Source organism: Haliotis rubra, unplaced genomic scaffold (assembly GCF_003918875.1).
Source record: "Haliotis rubra isolate DU_JTF1 unplaced genomic scaffold, ASM391887v1 Scf90, whole genome shotgun sequence".
Classification (NCBI taxonomy): domain Eukaryota; kingdom Metazoa; phylum Mollusca; class Gastropoda; order Lepetellida; family Haliotidae; genus Haliotis; species Haliotis rubra.
In genome coordinates, this window is record NW_025767635.1 from 2,028,901 (window position 1) to 2,053,646 (window position 24,746).

Genomic DNA, 24,746 nt, shown 5'->3' on the forward strand with positions numbered 1-24,746 from the left:
CTCGATGGGGTAACACCATACCATAGGCGTCATGCTACAGGGTGGGGTAACACTAAACCATAGGTGTCACACTGCTGGATGGGGAAACACTATACCACAGGTGTCACACTTCTCGGTGGGGTAACACAATACCATAGGTGTCACACTACAGGGTGGGGTTACACTATACCATAGGAGTCACACTATGGGCTGGGGTAACACTATACCATAGGTGTCACACTATGGGGTGGGGTAACACTATACCATAGATGTCACACTACAGGGTGGGGTAACACTATACCATAGGTGTCACACTATGGGCTGGGGTAACACTATACCATAGGTGTCACACTATGGGGTGGGGTAACACTATACCATAGATGTCACACTACAGGGTGGGGTAACACTCTACCATAGGTGTCACACTACGGGATGGGGTAACACTATACCATAGGTGTGACACTACAAGGTGGGGTAACACTATACCATAGGTGTCACACTATGGGGTTCGGTAAAACATCACCTTGTTCATTTCTGTATGTACCGCATCACCCTGTTTCACCCAGCTTCCAGTATTTCTGTTCAGATACTCGCATCACCTTGTCCGACACCCAGTTTCAGTGTATTTCTGCATAGTTTAGTATTTCTGTATACTCGCATCACCTTGTCCGACACCCAGTTTCAGTGTATTTCTGTATAGATACTCGCATCACCTTGTCCGACACCCAGTTTCAGTGTATTTCTGTATAGATACTCGCATCACCTTGTCCGACACCCAGTTTCAGTGTATTTCTGTATAGATACTCGCATCACCTTGTCCGACACCCAGTTTCAGTGTATTTCTGTATAGATACTCGCATCACCTTGTCCGACACCCAGTTTCAGTGTATTTCTGTATAGATACTCGCATCACCTTGTCCGACACCCAGTTTCAGTGTATTTCTGTACAGATACTCGCATCACCTTGTCCGACACCCAATTTCAGTGCATTTCTGTATAGATACTCGCATCACCTTGTCCTACACCTAGTTTCAGTGTATTTCTGTATAGATACTCGCATCACCTTGTCCGACACCCAGTTTTAGTGTATTTCTGTATAGATACTCGCATCACCTTGTCTTACACCCAGTTTCAGTGTATTTCTGTAGACTGTTAATTCAAGGCTATTTTTTGCGGTAGGTTGTAGAAGCGTCCCTTCCCGCTGTTCAGCGAACACGTGCAAATCCGTCATGGTGTAAGTGTATCAAGTGAGTGGGAATTAGACAGATGAAGGTGCGTAGCACGTCTTTCATTGAGACGCCCGTACTGATAGCGCTATATGAGGCCAAGGTGCTGGCACAGGGCTAATCTCCTGATTAACCTGGACCGACCCCGCGTTCCAGCAGAGAGCACCATGGTCCTGGTTTCCCGAGCTGCAATCTCTAGTCAAACTCAACCACAATACCATTGTGTGCAAGAAAGAAAGGGGTGGATTCATTTGACTTGCTCGAAATACGACCTGCCAGATAATTCAAACAGAGTTTAGTTATACAAAACTTACCGCTTAGTCACCAAAACAAACTGAAAAAAGCAAAATATGTCTCAGAAGGTAACATGCAGGGCTTTATTAGCTTTTGTACGTTGGCGGATGTCGATTCGAAATACAGAGAGGTACACCTCCTCCCGCTCCGCCCTCATCTCATATCCCCCTTCTACACCCGCCCTCATCTCACGTCCCCTCCATCCCCACCCTCATCTCACTTAACACTTCATCCCCCCACCCCTCATCTCACGTTCATCCCTCTCTACACCCCTCATCTCACGTCCCTCCATCCCCACCCCCATTTCACGCCCCTCCATCCATCCCCACCCCTCATCTCTTAACCCTCCATCCCCACCCTCCTCATCTCACGTCCCCACCATCCCCACCTTCATCTCACGTCCCTCCATCCATCCCCCCCTCATCTCACGTCCCTCCATCCCCACTCCCTCATCTCACGTCCCTCTCCATCCCCACCCTCATCTCACGTCCCCTCCATCCCCACCCCCATCTCACGTCCCTCCATCCCCACCCTCATCTCACGTCCCTCCATCCCCACCCCCATCTCATCACGTCCCTCCATCCCCACCCCTCATCTCACGTCCTCCTCCATCCCCACCCTCATCTCACGTCCCCTCCATCCCCACCCTCATCTCACGTCCCTCCATCCCCACCCCTCATCTCACGTCCCCTCCATCCCCACCCTCATCTCACGTCCCTCCATCCCCACCTCATCTCATCACGTCCCTCCATCCCCACCCCTCATCTCTCACGTCCCTCCATCCCCACCCTCATCTCACGTCCCTCCATCCCCACCCTCTCTCACGTCACCTCCTCCATCCCCACCCCTCATCTCACGTCCCTCCATCCCCACCCTCATCTCACGTCCCCTCCATCCCCAACCTCCTCATCTCCACGTCCCTCTCCATCCCCATCCCCTCCATCATCTCACTTATCCTTCATCCCTCCATCCATCCCTCATCTCACTTCCCTCCATCCCCACGTCCCATCTCACGTCCCCTCCATCCCCACCCTCATCTCACGTCCCCTTCATCCCCACCCCTCATCTCACGTCCCTCCATCCCCATTGCCCCTCCATCCCCATCTCACGTCACGTCCCTCCATCCCCACCCTCATCTCACGTCCCTCCATCCCCACCCTCATCTCACGTCCCTCCATCCCCATCCTCCTCATCTCACGTCCCTCCATCCCCACCCTCATCCCCACGTCCCTCCATCCATTACCCTCATCTCCACTTTACATCCCTCTCATCCCCACCCCCGGGGCCAGCAGTAGCTCCATCCCCACTTCATCGTGCACGTCACGCTCAATCCCCATTCTTATCCTAGGATCCCCTTCATGGGCACTTCCCATCCCCAATTCTCAGGACCCCTCACGTCCTGTTGCTTGAATCCACCCCTAAAAGTATGTAAAACCAACCCCACCCTTCAGCCACGTCCCTCCATCCCGATCCTCATATCCACGTCCCTCCATCCCCACCCCATCTCACGTCCCTCTATCCCCACCCTTGATCCTCACTTCCACTTTATCCCCACACCTATCTCATAATGTCCCTCCGATCCTTATCCTCTATCTCATCGTCCCCTCCAGATCCCCACTCTTATCTCTCATCGTCCCTCCGATCCTTACCCCTTATCTTACTCTTACCTCCATCCCAACCCCCCGATCTCACGTCCCGCTTCATCCAGCACCCCTATCTCACGTTCCCTTTCATCCACACCCTTATCTCACCATCTCCTCTATCCCCCACCTCATCCTAGAACCCTTCATCCCAACCTCATTTCTTCACGTCCCCCTCCATCCCCATCCCTCATCTCACTCCTCCCTCCATCCCAATCCTTTATCTTCACTTAACCCCTCCCCATCCCCACCCTCATCTCATTTCCTCTCCATCCCCATCCTCATCTCCATCTCCCCTCCATCCCACCCCTCGTCCCCCACGTCCCTCCATCCTGACCCTTTATCTCTACGTGCCCCTCCATCCACACCCTTATCTCACTCTTATCCCTCCATCCCCATCCCACTCATCTAGATAACCCTCCATCCCAGCACCACTAACATTTCTACGTCCCTCCATCCCTAATCCCTCATCCTAATTTCCCCTCCATCCCCACTTCCCATATCTCACTTCCCTTCATCCCCACCCTCATCTCTACTTGGCCATGTGTCAACCTCATCTTACTTAACCCTCCATCCCCATCCTTACCTCATGCCCTTCCCTATCTCACCCTCCATCTCACTTAACCCTCCCTCCCCACCCCTCATCCACCTCCCTCCATCCCAACCCCCCATGTCCCCTCCATCCCTCTCCTCATCTCACTTTTAACCCTCCATCCCCACCCTCATCTCACGTCCCTGCCATCCCCACCCTCATCTCTATTTCTCCATCCCCACCTCTTATCCTACTTCCCCCTTCATCCCCACCCTCATCTCACTTTAACCCCTTCATCCCCTAACCTCATCTCACTTAACCCTCCATCCCCATCCTTATCTCCCATGCCCTTCATCTCCACCCCCATCTCACTTCTAAACCTCCCTCCCCACCCTATTCATCATCTCACCTCTTAACCTCCATCCCCACCCTCATCTCACGTCCCTCCATCCCTCAACCCTCATCTCTATTTCCCTCCATCCCCACCCTCATCTCACTTAACCCTCCATCCCCACCCTGATCTCTACTTCCCTCCATCCCCACGATCATCTCACTTAACCCTCCTTCCCCACCCCAATCTCACTTTACCTTCCATCCCCACCAACATTTCACGTCCTCTCAATCCCTACCCTTATCTCACTTAACCCTTCATCCCCATCCTCATCTCACTTAACCCTTCATCCACACCCTCATCTCACGTGCCCTTCATCCAGACCCTCATCTCACTTAACCCTTCATCCACACCCTCATCTCACTTAACCCTTCATCCCCACCCTCATCTCACGTGCCCTTCATCCCCACCCTCATCTCACTTCTCCCTCCATCCCCACCCTCATCTCACTTCTCCCTTCATCCCTATCCTCATGTCATGTCCCCTCCATCCCCACCCTCATCTCACTTAACCCTTCATCCCCACCCCTCATCTCTCCGTCCCTCCCATCACCCTCTCCTCATCCTCCATCCCATTCCCCCAGCTCGTCCCTCCATCCCCATCCTCATCTCACGTCCCTCCGTCCCCACCCTCATCTCCGTCCCTCCATCCCCCACCCTCATGTCTCTTAACCTTCATCCGCACCCCTCATCTCACTTAACCCTTCATCCACACCCCTCATCTCACGTCCCCTCCCCTCCCCCATCCTCATCCGTACCCCTCCATCCCACCCTCATCTCACTTAACCCTTCATCCACACCCTCATCTCTCTTAACCCTTCATCCCCACCCTCATCTCACTTTAACCCTTCATCCCCACCCATCATCCCCTCCCTCCCCACCCTCATCTCCGTCCATCCATCCCCACCCTCATCTCATCCACCTCCATCCCTTCATCCACACCCTCATCTCTCTTAACCTTCCCATCACCCACCCTTATCTCACTTCCCTTCATCCCCACCCCATCTCTACGTCCCTTCCTCCATCCCCTATCCCTCCATCTCTACGTCCCTCCATGTCCCCACCCTCATCTCACTTCCCCTCCATCCCTCCCCTCATCTCACGTCCCTAGAACCATCGTCCACCCTCATCTCACGTAACCCCATCCACCCTCATCTCACGTCCCCTCCATCCCCACCCTCATCTCTCCGTCCCTCCATCCCCTCCTCCCCTCATCATCCACACCCCTCATCTCTTCTTAACCTTCATCCCCACCCTTATCTCTCACTTAACCCTTCATCCCCATCCCCATCCCACGTCCCTCCCTCCCCTCCCTCATCTCACGTCCCCTCATCACCCTCATCTCACTTCCCTCCATCCCCACCCCTCATCCTCACGTCCCTCCATCCCTCACCCTCATCTCACTTCCCCTCCATCCCCATCCGCATCCCACTTCCCCCTCCATCCCCACCCACATCTCATGTCCCTCCATCCCTGACTCCATCGCAAGTTCCCTTCATCCCCACCTCACCTCACGTACCCTTTCATCCCCATCACATGTCCCCCTCCATCCCCACCCCCTTCTCACGTCCCTCTCCATCCCCACCCTCATCTCACTTCCCCCTCCAGCCCCGCCCTATACAAGAACAGTATTTCAAAAACATTTGTTGACAATGACTTACCCATATACTGATACGATAAAAGGATGGACATGTAAGCATAAGAAGATGTAGAAGAGACGCATTTGTCAAAAGTATGTACACAGGTGGTTTATCTCCGAGCACCCACACTCACAGCAGGTTGAAGGCCACGCACATGCTAAGATATAATGTACCTAGGGGCCGTGCATAGGGCGCATTGGGTTGCAGCCGGCGTTATCTGTGTGTGGGACTTCATCACCAAACAAATGTTGCAGTATCTCAGGAATCCCAGTTCCGCCATCTTCCGGTGTCTGGGATGATGATGACCCATCAGATCGACGAAACCCCGGAAGGTTGGTCTGACCTGCGCGCGCTGCCAGGAGTAGAAACAAATTACATTCCTGTGGGGATATGGAAAAGTAAGACATAAACTCTTTGCAGGGGAGTCACGTTTAACTGAACACTGTAATGTCAAAATCTAGACTGGTACCAGACCTCTTAAGTCCCGGACTGATCACAAGAAGACAGACATGGGGCACTGACAACCTCTTAAGTCCCGGACTTGATCACAAGAAGACAGACATGGGGCACTGACAACCTCTTAAGTCCCGGACTTGATCACAAGAAGACAGACATGGGGCACTGACAACCTCTTCAGACCCGGACTTGATCACAAGAAGACAGACATGTGGCACTGACAACCATTTCAGACCCGGACTTGATCACAAGAAGACAGACATTGGACACTGACAACCTCTTCAGACCCGGACTTGATCACAAGAAGACAGCCTTAGTGCACTGACAACCTCTTCAGACCCGGACTTGATCACAAGAAGACAGACATGTGGCACTGACAACCTCTTCAGACCCGGACTTGATCACAAGAAGACAGACATGGGGCACTGACAACCTCTTAAGTCCCGGACTTGATCACAAGAAGACAGACATGGACACTGACAACCTCTTAAGTCCCGGACTGATCACAAGAAGACAGACATGGGACACTGACAACCTCTTAAGTCCCGGACTTGATCACAAGAAGACAGACAGGGGACACTGACAACCTCTTCAGACCCGGACTTGATCACAAGAAGACAGACATGGGACACTGACAACCTCTTTCAGACCCGGAGTCACGGACTTGATCACAAGAAGACAGACATGGGACACTGACAACCTCTTCAGACCCGGACTTGATCACAAGAAGACAGACATGGGGCACTGACAACCTCTTCAGACCCGGACTTGATCACAAGAAGACAGACATGGGGCACTGACAACCTCTTCAGACCCGGACTTGATCACAAGAAGACAGACATGGGGCACTGACAACCTCTTCAGTCCCGGACTTGATCACAAGAAGACAGACATTGGACACTGACAACCTCTTCAGACCCGGACTTGATCACAAGAAGACAGACATGGGGCACTGACAACCTCTTCAGTCCCGGACTTGATCACAAGAAGACAGACATGGGACACTGACAACCTCTTAAGTCCCGGACTTGATCACAAGAAGACAGACATGGGGCACTGACAACCTCTTAAGTCCCGGACTTGATCACAAGAAGACAGACATGGGGACACTGACAACCTCTTAAGTCCCGGACTTGATCACAAGAAGACAGACATGGGACACTGACAACCTCTTCAGTCCCGGACTTGATCACAAGAAGACAGACATGGGGCACTGACAACCTCTTACCCGAGTCCCGGAGACATTGATCACAAGAAGACACAAGGGCACTGACAACCTGACAACCTCTTCCCGGACTTGATCACAAGAAGACAGACATGGGACACTGACAACCTCTTCAGTCCCGGACTTGATCACAAGAAGACAGACATGGGGCACTGACAACCTCTTCAGACCCGGACTTGATCACAAGAAGACAGACATGGGGCACTGACAACCTCTTCAGACCCGGACTTGATCACAAGAAGACAGACATGGGGCACTGACAACCTCTTAAGTCCCGGACTTGATCACAAGAAGACAGACATGGGGACAGACAACCTCTTCAGACCCGGACTTGATCACAAGAAGACAGACACACTGACAACCTCTTAAGACCCGGACTTGATCACAAGAAGACAGACATGACAACCTCTTCAGTCCCGGACTTGATCACAAGAAGACAGACATGGGGCACTGACAACCTCTTCAGACCCGGACTTGATCACTGACAACCCCGGACTTGATCACAAGAAGACAGACATGGGGCACTGACAACCTCTTAAGTCCCGGACTTGATCACAAGAAGACAGACATGGGGCACTGACAACCTCTTCAGACCCGGACTTGATCACAAGAAGACAGACATGGGGACACTGACAACCTCTTCAGTCCCGGACTTGATCACAAGAAGACAGACATGGGGCACTGACAACCTCTTCAGACCCGGACTTGATCACAAGAAGACAGACATGGGGCACTGACAACCTCTTAAGTCCCGGACTTGATCACAAGAAGACAGACATTGGACACTGACAACCTCTTAAGTCCCTCTTAAGTCCCGGACTGACCGGACTGCAGACAAAGAAGCAAGAAGACAGACAGGGGACACTGACAACCTCTTAAGTCCCGGACTGACAACAAGAAGACAGACATGGGGCACTGACAACCTCTTAAGTCCCGGACTGACAGCAAGAAGACAGACATGGGGCACTGACAACCTCTTAAGTCCCGGACTGACAGACAAGAAGACAGACATGGGGCACTGACAACCTCTTAAGTCCCGGACTGACAACAAGAAGACAGACATGTGGCACTGACAACCTCTTAAGTCCCGGACTGAAATCAAGAATACAGGAATCGGACACAAGCCTCGCGGAGAGAAACAGGTTGCAGTCCTCGTGAACATCAGCTCAAACCGATAACGATTAGAGACTGGAGCACACGTGACCATGCACCTGATGCGGCTGACGGACCAGTACCGTTTATGTAAAACCATATTTTTAGCCATTAGTACGGATTTGTCTTACAAACTGAACATCGCTTAACGCTTGCACTTCAGGAATGTTGCAATGCCGAAAAAGACTCCTTTTTACTGAGTATTATCATGGAACATATCCCTAACCCCCTGTAATTGGCATAATTAACTGATAGGCCCGTTCAAATATCAGCTTAGCTTACTACAAAGAAGTCTAAACACAGGGAGTACATTTCTCACTCCTAGGTGTGACATCACTACCAATGTTTATACACTTTAGATAACACATTCTTTTACATCGGAATTAAACAGTTGTACACAACGAGATCCAGGTTTTGCCTACGACTGTTTCCGTGGCTGGTGTTTGCACTCACCACTTCAAACACGTCTCCGTTGAGCCAGCTCTATCTCCGGGATCACCAGTCTCCATGAATCAAGTTTCATCACACCGGCTACTACAAACAACAATAAACACATCACACTTTCCGTGTGACTTATTTCCATACAAATGTGCAAACTTGCGGCTAGTTCAGGAAATCTACCGATCCCTAGGCAAACAGACATACGGAACAATCATACATACTTCAAATTGTATCCCGTGTTAGCGTTTAGCCGTGGAATTACTAGCCGTGGAATTACTACATAGGTAAATTAAGATAAGTTATATTTGCTCATTAGAGGGTTCGCTGGGTACAGGAAGGGACCTCGACCAATATACGACAGACATTTTCAGTAGCCAATGTTTGTATTGTGATGCTTCAGATTTATACATGGAACTTACAAGTTTTCTTTCTCTTAAATCGGCGAGACATTGGTAGTCTTTGCTCAAATACTGATATTGCCTTGCATGTTTTGACTGTCTGCCAGTATAATACAGAAAGACTGCACTTTGTGCGAACATGTCTGACTAATTAAAGCATATACTGGCACGGCTTGCTGGTACTGACGTCATGTAGGACCCTAGTGTTATATCTTGACCGACAACTCTAGGGGCCAGGGTACCCCGATAATCCATCACAGAGGTCCTTTCAGGAAACACGTGTGTCATGTAAAGTCATGTAGGACCCTAGTGTTATATCTTCACCGACAACACTAGGGGTCGAGGCACTCCGATAATCCATCACAGAGGTCCTTTTAGGAAATACGTGTGTCCTGTTAAGTCATGTAGGACCCTAGTGTTATATCTTCACCGACAACTCTAGGGGTCGAGGCACCCCGATAATCCATCACAAAGGTCCTTTCAGGAAATACGTGTGTCCTGTAAAGTCACATAATTGTGAAGTGTAATGGTGGCTACTTTAATAACATGACCTGTCTGTATTTCAGTCCTTTTATATAAAGAATACAATCTTACGTCCCTCAGGATGTAACTTGTTTTGCTTCCCGTCTACACACTAGTTCCTATTGGAGGCACATTTGTAGATGATGTAAACACCCTGTGTACGTATTGTATCTGCCTACCGTATATACATTAAACTTGTGTGTACTATATAACACCGTATTTACCTCTTCCTTCTATCAATTCTTATATTTGTTACACCACTAGTCTTTGGCCGTGAACATGGCACACGTATTCCTCCTTACATAACATAACTTGCCCTTCTTTGAGTTTCATACACACCATAATCCTACTGTCATCACCAGAATACGTCTCCTCTCTTCTCCTGCTGTCATCACCAGAATACGTCTCCCCTCGTCTCCCACTGCATCACCAGAATACGTCTATTATGTTCTCCTACTGTCATCACCAGAATACGTCTCCTCTCTTCTCCTGCTGTCATCACCAGAATACGTCTATTATGTTCTCCTGCTGTCATCACCAGAATACGTCTACTCTGTTTTTTTATCACCATGTCAATGCTTCTGATCGCCATTACCTGATTATTCCTTTTCTCCTTTATTCGACTATCCATCACCTTCACTGGCTGTTCCAAACATCTAGTACATACACGATTATTATAGTTAATAAAGAGCAGAACGAGTCCAATTCCAGACCAGCATTCCATAAAGACGCCCGATCAGGCCCCTCACAAACACCCTGCCCTCCCACAAGGCATTGAGATACATGATTAATGTTAAAGGTCCCATCCAGTTAGCCCCAAATACAAGGGGGATGTGTAAATGAGATCACGCGCAACAGTTGAGAAGAATTTGGAAGTATTCGCGCCTCATTACCACCAGGATATATATTAACACACGACCTCTGTTGGAAAGTCTGACATGAAATTAGCTCTTTAGAACACCTCGTCAATAATGGCAGCAACTCAAACTTCTCGATTCCAACATCAATCACTGACAAAGGAGGAAGTGTGAAGAAACAATCCCGTCATAAATAGAAACATAGACACACAGACCCACAGTTAAACCCCAGTTCTCCTCCACGCACCTCTTCCACGCTGAAAACAAACACCTACCCGCAGTTGAACACCTCTATTGGTATATTGTTATATTGTTTTATTGTTATATTGTTATCCTAACAATTGTTTCCTGGTCACAATGGCATCATATATGCCTATCAACTCAGTAGGTGTACTGACTATTCAAATGATCAAGGGGCGGTTGTTTGTTTGTTTGTTTGTTGTTTAACGCCTCACTCAGCAATTTTCCAGTGGTCTGTAAATAATCGAGTCAGGATCAGATAATCCAGCGATCAAGTGCATGATCATCGATCTACACAACTGGGGTACGATGACTTGTGTCAGCCTGACCACCCGATCCCTTTAGTCGCCTTTTACGACAAGCATGGGTCGCTGAAGACCAATTCTAACCCGGATCTACACGGGCTTGAAAGGTTGTTCTGTTCACAACAGAGAACGCCAGAATATTTCTAAGAGTTGGTGATTTTACCTGTTACGTTTTGGGGATATTTCCATGTTGCTATATAGTAAATGCACTACACTGTGTACAATAATGTACGCATTCAGCCGAGGTCACCCCTCTTTCCCTTGACCATATGTGGAGTAGAATCCCTGACACAGCAGAACTCTGATGTTCCTGTTGGACGGAGATTGTCTTCTGAACTTCATCTCCCATGAACGATAAGTTTGTCAATCAGGTCTCTTCGTTCATACACAAACAGAAACGTGCATTCCTTTTACAACGAAAATAGGATCAATCTGCATAGTTTAAGCTGATACAAGGGGTGTGTTAGCGAGGTGTTAGAGGTAGGATTCAAGTGTTGACTCGTGGTATTTCCAGTGATGACGGCGCACTGTGTAACACGGCAGACACATGCACCGACACAACGCGCGACTCGCCATCACACACAGGCTGTCAGCTCTCTAAGCTGTAACACATTGAGCGCCAGACCACCCAGATCCGTGTGTTGCAACAACTGGAATCCCTAAACTTCCAATATTTTATACTGCAAGTAGACATTATTGTATCATTGTTGTCACGTGACATGGAGAGGTGATCTTCACTGTTACTGTAAATCTTACATAGTCTCAGAGTCTAAAACTTAAATGTATTGCTGAGATACATTCCATACTATGACGTCGACATTGTGACGTCACAATGGGGTCAACTTGGCATCCTGTGTCACACTACAATATGCAACTTGGGGAACTGATGTGTTGGCGTAACTTCTCTCACTGTCATCCAGCTGGAGACAAACATATGCAGAGTTCTAGCCTCGCAGTGGGACAATATAGCTGGTGGTCGACCTTGGTCGTTGGGAGCAGTGAATGTAGTTGCTTGCAAATTCCATATATTAAAACAAGTATCATCTCACAATTCTAGTGCAGAAGGGAGTATTGACAGTTTTAATTTCTATACTCTGATTTGTCATCCAGAATCACGGTTGCGATGTAGGCTCTGTTCTTCAGATTCATCTCTATCAATCTGTTTTCAAACTTAATGGTCAACAGAGGCACCTGCAACAGGATGGGCTATCTTTGGTAAATGCAGCCTAAGTCAGGGTCTTGAATCGGTTGTGCAAAATTATCACAGTAAAAATCATCAGTATCAACACCTCTTGCGCCGCTATATTCCACATCCCAACACACTAAATCAGCCACTCTGAGACTGGGTGTAGTAAGCACTTCAGTCCAATGAGAGCAGCAGCGTCTCAAGCCAAGGACATCCGGCTTTGAAGGAGGGTAGCGAGGGGGTGGGCTGACCTGTCACTGGTAATAGCCCTTGCTCGCATCTTTCATGTTCCTCATGACAGGTGCCCCTTTGACGCCGACTCTCAGTGAACTACTTGACGACATGACAAATACTTAGTTTGCCATTACCAGCAGGGTGTCAAGGGCCGTTACAAATGACGTGCGGCTTTATCCTACTGTGTATCTTGATGGTCTCTAACACGAACACAAATATCCCATACAGCTTCTTGAACTGACAGTAATCGGGCTGTCCTTCTCACACACAACATCCACCCGTAATGTGAAACTAATGTCACCCAGATTCATATCTCACACTGCATCCACCCATAATGTGAAAACTAATATCACCCAGATTCTATATCTCACATTGTATCCACCCGTAATGTGTAAAACTAATATCACCCAGATTCCATATCTCACATTGCATCCACCCGTAAAGTGTAAAACTAATGGCACCTAGATTCTATGTCTCACATTGCATCCACCCGTAATGTGTAAAACTAATTTCACCTAGATTCTATATCTCACACTGCATCCACCGGTAATGTGAAAACTAATGTCACCTAGATTCTATATCTCACATTGCATCCACCCGTAATGTGAAACTAATGTCACCCAGATTCTATATCTCACACTGCATCCACTCGTAATGTGAAACTAATGTCACCCAGATTCTATATCTCACACTGCATCCATCGGTAATGTGAAAACTAATGTCAGCTAGATTCTATATCTCACATTGTATCCACCCGTAATGTGAAAACTAATGTCACCTAGATTCTATATCTCACACACTGAATCCGCCCCTTATATGGAATCCAATGTCACCGAGATGCTATATCAAGGTGTTTTCCCAGAATGAAGTGGATCACTGTGGTGTAGTGGTTTACCCAGCATGAAGTAGGTCATTGTGATGAATCCAGGACAAACCCCATCCCGCCATCCTTAACATAGAAACGGACAAAATCACGCCACCTTTAGCCTCAGATGAAAGGTTCTGCTGATCTTTGATGAACACTTTTTTTCTTTTCTTTTTTATTCCATTTCAAGTCTCACATGAAATACATATGACATAAAAGACAATTTATATATAACATCAATGGTGTTTTGTAAGGTTATAACAAAGATATAGGTACATAAGATATTATTAAAGTTTCTGTAGAGGGCACATAAAATATAAAATTGGAGGGATAAGGTTGAATAGTGTGATTGTAGTAAGTGGGGTCTGGAAATACAACTGATATAATAAGTAGAGTTCAATGCTTAGCACATAGTAAGGTATATAAATGTTTCTTCTTCCTTACAAAGGGATCTAAGCTATTGTTTTTCCTAGCTATATATTTTTCAGTTGTACATATATCTTTTAATAACTTAAGAAACCACTCAAGGGAAAGTGCTTGTTGTTTTATACTTGAAACATAAATGAATCTTTTGGCAAAAAGTATAATATGATTTAGTACTTTATTGTTTGAGAACACTCCAAACATGACAGTGAATTTTGTAAATGTGACATTACACTGGAGGTGGGTATTTAGAAATGGTTCTACATTTTGCCAAACGTTTTTAACTAAATCACAGTAAAAAATGCATGCAATATGTCTTCTGAGGTATTTTTACAAAACGTACAAGTATCATTATCAACTAGCTTCATCCTCAGTAGTTCTTTCTTTGTATAGATTATTCTGTAAATAAATCTGTACTGAAAATCTAACAGCTTACAATCATTTGTACATGTCCTGTAATATCTGAATACATCTCTCCTCATTATATCCTGCTGAAAGACAGTTTTCCAATACTCTAGTACCTTAGGGGTATTGTTGTTCTTAATCAATCTATCATAGAATATCCTTGAACCTTTAACATTTGAGATCATATCGTGGTAAGTTCTATTAATGTTTAATTGATTTAAGCAGTGAGTTCTGTTTCCCACAAGTTGTCTCCAGTTCACTGGAATGTTATGTAACAAATGATGATAATCTAAGAAGGTTCCTCTTATTTTGTACCTCTGTTTTACATCTTCAAAACTGAGAAATCCATTTTCATTACAATATCGCTGACATAATGTATACCGCAATTAAACCAATTTCTTATCATGTATGAAGATTTAAAGAAATGATTTAACCAAAGTGGCTGAGCCAAGATTTGGTCTAAGTCATCGCTGTCAAAGGTGCTTTTTTTTATAAAATGCTCTCCAAGCAGATAAAACATCTCTCTAATAAGGATTATCATTGCTAGATAAGCAATCAACAGCATTAGAACCTAGAAAGTACAGATGACTTAAGGGAAAGATGCTATTAAAACCTGTTTGCTATACATGTGCTTATTATTTTGTAAAGAGAAATTAGTAATGAAATAGGTCGCCAGTTTTTTAGGAATTTTCTGTCTCTATTTGGTTTAGGTAAACAAGTAATAATTCCCCTGTTCATTGTAATAGTTAATTCATTATTTGTAAAGGTTTCTTTTATAAATCTATAAACCCAAGGGCTTAAATCTTTCCAAAAGAACTTAAAGAATTCAGTGGGGTAACCATCAATGAACGCTTAATTCCCTTTGATGTTTCATTGATGATTAATTGGCTGAACAAGGACTAATTGGTTTAATTAACTAAATCCTTTCATCCTTGTTATCGTGTTTTGACAGCTTCATTAACAATTGCAGAAGAGTTTGAGGAGATGTAGTGGTTTACCCAGCGTTAAAAAGGTCAATGTGGAGAAGTGGTTTACCCAACCGTTAAATAGGTCAATGTGGTGTAGTGGTTTACCCAGCGTTAAATAGGTCAATGTGGAGAAGTGGTTTACCAAGCGTTAAATAGGTCATTAGGGTGTAATGGTTTACCCAGCGTTAAATTGGTCAATGTGATGTAGTGGTTTACCCGGCTTTAAGTAGGTCAATGTGGAGTAGTGGTTTACATAGCGTTAAATAGGTCAATGTGGAGAAGTGGTTTACCCGCGTTAAATAGGTCAATGTGATGTAGTGGTTTTCCCAGCGTTAAATAGGTCAATATGGAGTAGTGGTTTACATAGCGTTAAATAGGTCAATGTGGAGCAGTGGTTTACCCAGCGTTAAATAGGTCAATGTGGCTTACCCAGCGTTAAATAGGTCAATGTGGAGTAGTGGTTTACCCAGCGTTAAATAGGTCAATGTGGTGCAGTGGTTTACCCAAGCGTTAAAAAGGTCAATGTGGTGTAGTGGTTTATCCAGCGTTAAATAGGTCAATGTGGCTTAGTGGTTTACCCAGCGTTAAATAGGTCAATGTTGAGTAGTGGTTTACCCAGCGTTAAATAGGTCAATGTGGAGTAGTGGTTTACCCAGCATTAAATAGGTCAATGTGGAGTAGTGGTTTACCCCGCGGTAAATAGGTCAATGTGGCGTAGAGGTTTACCCAGCGTTAAATAGGTCAATGTGGCTTACCCAGCGTTAAATAGGTCAATGTGGAGTAGTGGTTTACCTAGCGTTAAATAGGTCAATGTGGTGCAGTGGTTTACCCAAGCGTTAAAAAGGTCAATGTGGTGTAGTGGTTTATCAAGCGTTAAATAGGTCAATGTGGCTTAGTGGTTTACCCAGCGTTAAATAGGTCAATGTTGAGTAGTGGTTTACCCGGCTTTAAGTAGGTCAATGTGGAGTAGTGGTTTACATAGCGTTAAATAGGTCAATGTGGAGAAGTGGTTTACCGGCGTTAAATAGGTCAATGTGATGTAGTGGTTTACCCAGTGTTAAATAGGTCAATGTGGAGAAGTGGTTTACCCGGCGTTAAATAGGTCAATGTGGAGTAGTGGTTTACCCAGCGTTAAACAGGTCAATGTGGCGTAGTGGTTTACCCAGCGTTAAATAGGTCAATGTGGAGAAGTGGTTTACCCAGCATTAAATAGGTCAATGTGGAGTAGTGGTTTACCCAGCGTTAAATAGGTCAATGTGGAATAGTGGTTTACCCCGCGTTAAATAGGTCAATGTGGAGAAGTGGTTTACCCACTGTTAAATAGGTCATTGGGGTGTAGTGGTTTACCCCAGCGTTAAATTGGTCAATGTGATGTAGTGGTTTACCCGGCTTTAAGTAGGTCAATGTGGAGTAGTGGTTTACCCAGCGTTAAATAGGTCAATGTGGTGCAGTGATTTACCCAAGCGTTAAATAGGTCCATTTGGTGCAGTGATTTACCCAGCGTTAAATAGGTCAATGTGGCGTAGTGGTTTACCCAGCGTTAAATAGGTCAATGTGGAGAAGTGGTTTACCCAGCATTAAATAGGTCAATGTGGAGTAGTGGTTTACATAGCGTTAAATAGGTCAATGTGGAGTAGTGGTTTACCCAGCATTAAATAGGTCAATGTGGAGTAGTGGTTTACATAGCGTTAAATAGGTCAATGCGGAGAAGGGGTTTACCCAGCGTTAAATAGGTCAATGTACCCAGTGGCGTTAAATAGGTCAATGTGGCTTAGTGGTTTTACCCAGCGTTAAATAGGTCTATGTGGAGTAGTGGTTTACCCCGCGTTAAATAGGTCAATGTGGAGAAGTGGTTTACCCAGCGTTAAATAGGTCCATGTAGTGCAGTGATTTACCCAAGCGTTAAATAGGTCAATGTGGTGTAGTGATTTACCCAGCGTTAAATAGGTCCATGTGGTGCAGTGATTTACCCAGGTAAAATGGCACTAACACGTTCTTGAATAAAACAAAACTAAAACATTAGCTAAATTAACTGTATACAAAACAACAAGGTAAGCAAGTAGAACGGGGTAAACTGTTCATCTCCATCGTCCTTCTCTATGGCCTGGGCCTTCTCCATGCTACCAAGGGGTCTCACCAGCAAGACGACCGCCGTGCTGTAACAAAGGCTTACTTCAGCCGTAACGCTGAAATCGCCGTTGTGTAAAGGGGTCCTCGGGGAATCTACGGAGATCACACTAATGCCAATTAACACTTATCAGAGGGGTACACAAAGTCAGCAGTCTAGACTACCACCAGTCCGACTTCCATGTTTGTGGAAGTCGCGGTGGCTGAGCGGGTTAGGCGGCTGACTTTGTTTGCTGGCGATTAGGTGCCTGACTCTGAGGGTGTGGGTTCGAATCCCGGATGGGATTCAGCCCCCAAAGTACTAGAATCTGTACTTTACTAAGAAAGTGTAATCCCAATATATAGCATATGTTACTCATGTTATAGGTTGATGTAAAAAGATCTGGTTTGTATTCCTAACGAGGTAAAATATACAAAGACTGTCTTCCGTCATCACACGACGCCTGCTGGACCACGAAATACATTCACTCATTCAAACACTAACTCACTCACTCATTTAATGGAATCAGCATCGTGGCCGCTGAGAAGACAATAGGCCGGAATCCTGAATATGCCGCTCTGGTCACGTGGTTATGTTTAACATCAACGTAACCCCAAATAGGGACATGAGCCTCGTTTTAGATATGTAAATACCTTCAACCGGGAGATACTTCATTCCTGAAGTGTAGGTGCCTGCTCGGGAAATTAAATTATTTTTATCAACATGATATTGTGTATCTTACTAAAGGAATACGTTTTTTGAACATTACAAAATGTGATTTTAATGCAAAACTGACGAATTATTGTCGTTCCTGTTCTGGGTTTATTTACCCAAGACAAAGAACTCCTCCCATCAGTTCCGTAGACTAATGTTTCGCGCAATATCTCTCAAACATTGCAAGACAGACGCCGACAAACCACTTGCACAAACACGGTCAATGTACGTTGTGCTTGTGTTAGAAGCAGTTCATGTAGTGTGTGAAGACTGAGACAAGCCAGGTTGTGGGTAAGGTTATTACAATGTGCATGTAGATCCATTAAGGTGTCATGCAACCCCTCGTTGTCGACCACACTTTGTCGAGGCGAAGGCATCAGACCATAAATACTTTAATTATTAATCATTATATTCGTAGGAAAACAACTGAATAACAACCATGAATAAGTGTGTGAGTGAGCATAGTTCTACGCCGCTTTTAGCAATATTCCAGCAATATCACGGCGGCTGACACCAGAAATGGGCTTCATACATTGTACGGATAAATAAAACCTGAACGTATATATACTTGCAGATGTTTTGGACGAGGTCAATATCAGAATAGGGCAAAATATTTTGAGACAAGCTTGTTACTTGTTGGGTAAATAAGACCTACATATATATACGTCTCCGTCACGTGCTACAGAACATGCATACACAGGTAGGACGCCATTATCTCGCTGTGCCTCAGGTCTGATTGAGTCCATGATGACTGAATAAACACATGATAATCTCCTCACAATACTGTTCTCTCCCAAAGGACATGTGTTATATTTTCTTCTACGCACGTGACATTGTAGGACAGTCAGTTGAGCGTTTTTCTCTTTCATGAATTTTGCTTTATCTTTTTCCGTAAAATTCTCCCAGATGAGAGTAAAAACAATATAACAATACCTGCTTGGCATTCAAGCGGCTTGGTCCTAATTAAGTTGCAACCATGCAGCAGGTTTAATTTCACTGTATTTATTTGTGACTATAGTTCAACAACTTTGCTACAAGTCGCCAACGCTGAGCACTTGTCGTCTAATGGCATTTTGCAACGCATTTTTTTACAGCGGATGTGCACATGTCGACAAAGACGGTTCACACATCCGCCGGAAGTGCCATCCACGAGAATATAGGTCCTCAAAACCACAAGCATTTCCCCAGTGGCTGCGCATACAGACACCACTGTTGTGTGTTAGCCACCACGTACCGTGTTTGTTGTTTCACTGTCTGTGTATATTTATTGCCAAGGGCACATAACTCTCAACTACAGTTCATCGCATAGCAGTTCTTTCCAGTTTCACTCGGAACCCACACACGTGACAGGTGACGCAATGGAAACCGATTGTTATGGAGTTAACCCCTATTCCCTGTTCAGTAACGGCTATCTGATGTCCTCAGAGTAATAGAATACTTCTACGTCGGAAAATTCACACAAGCTTGCAAGAGTCCAAGTCAAGTATCAATCGAATGCATAGCAATGCAAGGAGCGTGGGTCGTATATAGATCGTCTACACTACTGGAACACGACCAAATACAAAATCTGAAACATAATGCTAACATGTACATCTGTTATCATGCATTTCTTTTGTTGGAATACATATAAGGAGCAATGTATGTCCAGCACCACTCACACACAGCATATTGAACATGTCTGGAACATGCCGTATAAATCTCTTCTCACACGGAAAGGGTGGGCGTTTAAAGAAAGTATTACAACGTTTATGTTCTTGTAACACGTCTAATATAATAGGGCTGACCAACCTCTCTCTGCGGCATATGAGAATCAGTATTCTGTCACAATACTTAGGTCTCCATGTTACTGACAGACAGACAAAATTTATTCAAATTTTAAGGCCCCAGGCCCATACAACAAATACGTAGACATAACACTGGTGAAGGTACAGCAGGTGTTTCTATACAGTTGTTACATCCCACCCCCTCGTCAACCCGCCCCCTCCTCGATAACACCTCCATCTGGAGCTACTGAAGGAGGAAGGGGGTCACATGTCTCCCGCCACACCCATGTACACGCCACTATTGTTATCTGTCGGTGTTCGAGAGATTCCCAGTGATGTTAATGGGAGACAAGTACAGCATGCCGACATTAGGCAACGTTTGTGTTGCATTGTTACGTAATTTGGTGTACCTTGCCAGGGTTACACTTCAGACATGAAGTCAGGAATCAGGTGAGATGTCACCGTGTAGTGAAGCTACATGGCTGCTTGTGTCAGTGATGTGCCCAGCTGGACTTCACTTCCATCCATACCGGTGCTCATAGCAGACACAAGCGGCAAATGACAGTGTTGCATGATTGGTAGTATGCTGCTCTAGAAGAACGTTCTTCTTTTCACGAGCAGACCGCGTGTAGCAGTCTTCCTGCCCCATCTCCTGGAGCATCGAACATTGAAGAGAGGAAGACGGTATATGTTATACAGCTGCTACAGCACAAGGTGTTTTTTCCATGCAGTGGTGTGAATACATGGGGTGATATGTTGGCCCGGTTCGCTTAAAGGAGAATACGAACGAAAACAAAACTTTTGATATATTGTAAAGGATATTCAAAAAGTCACATTCCGTGATTAAAATTGAACAAAAAGTTTGTAAAATAGCAATAAAAACACAAAAACGTACTCGTATTACCGCCTATTACGGAAACACCCGACAGTTAATGAGCAGAGGGGGTATCACGTGACATGACGTCATATGTGCCTGTTGCTGATACTTCCTCTTTGCTTTTACCTCACATCATAACAGTGTCCGTGGATTCTGAAGCAGTAAAAGCTGTTCCTGGTGTCATTTCTGAAATGGATGTTAGACCGTATCAATACGATCCGATGTTACATCTTGCAAGACAATCTTCCACTGAAGATGAAGAAGAAGAATCAAGCGAAACGGAGGCACTGCTTGAGTTCAAAATACATCTTAAAATAGACCATATCATTTAACAAGATTACTATTTGTCAGTAAAATGTCATACAGTTCCTTCCAGCAAACTCACCCCTATAAATATATGACCAGTCACTAAGAGTTTTTTTAGTTTAAATGTGATTACAGTTCATTTTGTGTCAAATGGGTGACTGTAGGGTGTCTGAGATTTAAAATCAAAATAATTATGCTTCAGAGGAGGGAAAATAAAAATTATCTGCTTCAAAAATTACACTGGAATTAGTTTGTTGTCATACAGACACTGAAACAAATATATCCAAGAAAGCCCATGCAAGTCTAGAATATGTGGGAATTTCCAGTTTCAGTCTATGGCTTCTTTTCATCATATTTTACGATCATATTCTATGAACAGTGTTTTTCTGTAACATATGTTCATGTCAGCGACTAGATGTGAGTCTATAGGGGAGGATATCTGCATAGCCGCCCATATTCTGCTGAATGGGACTGATCTGGCCTGTGTATCATGCCGACATCTCTAACCGCCAGTGGATAGGGATGCTGTATCACCCAGAGGGTCACCTGTTGGCGAGGTGTTCACGGGGTGATGTGGCCTGTGTATCATGCCGAAAACTCTAACCGCCAGTGGATAGGGATGCTGTATCACCCAGAGGGGCACCTGTTGGCGAGGCGTTCAGGGGGTGATGTGGCCTGTGTATCATGCCGAAAACTCTAACCGCCAGTGGATAGGGATGCTGTATCACCCAGAGGGGCACCTGTTGGCGAGGTGTTCAGGGGGTGATGTGGCCTGTGTATCATGCCGAAAACTCTAACCGCCAGTGGATAGGGATGCTGTATCACCCAGAGGGGCACCTGTTGGCGAGGTGTTCAGGGGGTGATGTGGCCTGTGTATCATGCCGACATCTCTAACCGCCAGTGGATAGGGATGCTGTATCACCCAGAGGGGCACCTGTTGGCGAGGCGTTCAGGGGGTGATGTGGCCTGTGTATCATGCCGACATCTCTAACCGCCAGTGGATAGGGATGCTGAATCACCCAGAGGGGCACCTGTTGGCGAGGTGTTCAGGGGGTGATGTGGCCTGTGTATCATGCCGAAAACTCTAACCGCCAGTGGATAGGGATGCTGTATCACCCAGAGGGGCACCTGTTGGCGAGGTGTTCAGGGGGTGATCTGGCCTGTGTATCATGCCGACATCTCTAACCGCCAGTGGATAGGGATGCTGTATCACCCAGAGGGGCACCTGTTGGCGAGGTGTTCAGGGGGTGATGTGGCCTGTGTATCATGCCGACATCTCTAACCGCCAGTGGATAGGGATGCTGAATCACCCAGAGGGGCACCTGTTGGCGAGGTGTTCAGGGGGTGATGTGGCCTGTGTATCATGCCGACATCTCTAACCGCCAGTGGATAGGGATGCTGTATCACCCAGAGGGGCACCTGTTGGCGAGGCGTTCAGGGGGTGATGTGGCCTGTGTATCATGCCGACATCTCTAACCGCCAGTGGATAGGGATGCTGAATCACCCAGAGGGCACCTGTTGGCGAGGTGTTCAGGGGTGATGTGGCCTGTGTATCATGCCGAAAACTCTAACCGCCAGTGGATAGGGATGCTGTATCACCCAGAGGGCACCTGTTGGCGAGGTGTTCAGGGGTGATCTGGCCTGTGTATCATGCCGACATCTCTAACCGCCAGTGGATAGGGATGCTGTATCACCCAGAGGGGCACCTGTTGGCGAGGTGTTCAGGGGGTGATGTGGCCTGTGTATCATGCCGACATCTCTAACCGCCAGTGGATAGGGATGCTGAATCACCCAGAGGGGCACCTGTTGGCGAGGTGTTCAGGGGGTGATGTGGCCTGTGTATCATGCCGAAAACTCTAACCGCCAGTGGATAGGGATGCTGTATCACCCAGAGGGGCACCTGTTGGCGAGGTGTTCAGGCAGTGATGTGGCGTGTTAAGCCACAGCGAACCTTCAACATGACAGTAATGTAAGGTTAACTGATGGTACACGGTATATGTAGACTGTTCGTCCTGTATTTACGGATGGGTCTGAAGAGGGGCAAGTGTTGTTATTCGTCAGGTAGAAACCAGTGAATGCCTCATCTGTGGGCTTTTGATAATTAGGCAGAAACGGTGAATGTTCTCACCAACTGTGGGCAAGTTGTACGCACATAAAACTCACTCAAATAGGCATACCTGTGTACGTTCACTCACTCGTCTGCTTCTTTACCCGCTTGTCTACCTCTTCAGGTATCACCGACCATTTGTAGTCCCAGGTGTACGTCACCTGACAGACCCATCTGTATGCGACCCTCCCTCCACGCCTACTTTACGCCCCGGGGCGGTGAGATAGCCTAGTTAAAGCGTTCGCTCGTCATGCCGAAGGTCCGGGTTCGATCCAGACATGGGTATAATGTGTGAAGCCCATTTGTAGTGTTGATATTGCTTGAATACTACTAAAAGCGGCGTAAAACTAAACTCACTCACTCACTGCTTAACACCCCTCACCCTTTTCTCAATCCCTCATGCACCCTGTTCCCCTACCCCCGTGTCTAACGTTTCTGCTCCGCCCCCTACGATCTCTGTCCACCACTGCTCTACCATCCCTACACACTCTGCCGTACCCCCACTACCCCTGTACCCACCCCTATTGCACCTTCCCCACGCCCCTACTGCACCATCCCCCACCCCTATTTAACCTTCCCCACCCCTACTGCACCTTCCCCCACCTCTATTTAACCTCCCCCACCCCTACTGCACCTTTCCCCACCCTACTGCACCTTCCCCACCCCTACTGCACCTTCCCCAAGCCCCTACTGCACCTTCCCCGACCCCTACTGCACCTTCCCCGACCCCTACTGCACCTTTCCCCCACCCCTACTGCACCTTCCCCCCACCCCTACTGCACCTTTCCCCCCACCCCTACTGCACCTTCCCCCACACCCCTACTGCACCTTCCTAAGCCCCTACTGCACCCTTCCCCTGCCCCTACTGCACCTTCCCCACCCCTACTGCACCTTCCCCACCCCTACTGCACCTTCCCCCACCCTACTGCACCTTCCCCCACCCCTACTGCACCTTCCCTCCACCCCTACTGCACCTTCCCCCCACCCCTACTGCACCTTCCCCCACACCCCCTGCACCTTCCCCACACCCCTACTGCACCTTCCCCACGCCCCTACTGCACCTCCCCCCCCCATTTAACCTTTCCCCACCTACTGCACCTCCCCCCCACCCCCTACTGCACCTTCCCCCCACCCCTACTGCACCCCCCACTGCAGCTTCCTCACGCCCCTACTGCACCTTCCCCACGCCCCTACTGCACCATCCCCACCCCTATTTAACCTTCCCCACCCCTACTGCACCTTCCCCCACCCCTACTGCACCTTCCCCCACCCCTACTGACCTTCCCCACCCCTACTGCACCTTCCCCACCCTACTGCACCTTCCCCACCCCTACTGCACCTTCCCCCACCCTACTGCACCTTCCCCACCCCTACTGCACCTTCCCCGACCCCTACTGCACCTTCCCCACGCCCCTACTGCACCTTCCCCACCCCTACTGCACCTTCCCCAAGCCCCTACTAATGCCCACGTCCACATGTTCATCATCCCAGCCC

At 47.1% G+C, this 24,746-nt stretch overlaps 3 protein-coding genes across 3 annotated transcripts; all 3 read left to right on the forward strand.

The window, feature by feature from the left end:
• Positions 1–1,245: 1,245 nt before the first annotated feature.
• LOC124263961 (vegetative cell wall protein gp1-like) lies at positions 1,246–2,909 on the forward strand. Its single transcript, XM_046698688.1, has 2 exons — positions 1,246–1,251; positions 1,626–2,909. The coding sequence occupies exons 1-2, from the start codon at positions 1,246–1,248 to the stop codon at positions 2,907–2,909; spliced, it is 1,290 nt and encodes a 429-aa protein (XP_046554644.1).
• A 1,630-nt stretch (positions 2,910–4,539) lies between these two features.
• Positions 4,540–5,172, forward strand: LOC124263962 (splicing factor 3A subunit 2-like). Its single transcript, XM_046698689.1, has one exon. The coding sequence runs from the start codon at positions 4,540–4,542 to the stop codon at positions 5,170–5,172; it is 633 nt and encodes a 210-aa protein (XP_046554645.1).
• An 18,479-nt stretch (positions 5,173–23,651) lies between these two features.
• LOC124263963 (leucine-rich repeat extensin-like protein 3) lies at positions 23,652–24,470 on the forward strand. Its single transcript, XM_046698690.1, has one exon. It carries the CDS (start codon positions 23,652–23,654, stop codon positions 24,468–24,470), a length of 819 nt encoding a protein of 272 aa, XP_046554646.1.
• The last annotated feature ends 276 nt before the right edge of the window (positions 24,471–24,746 follow it).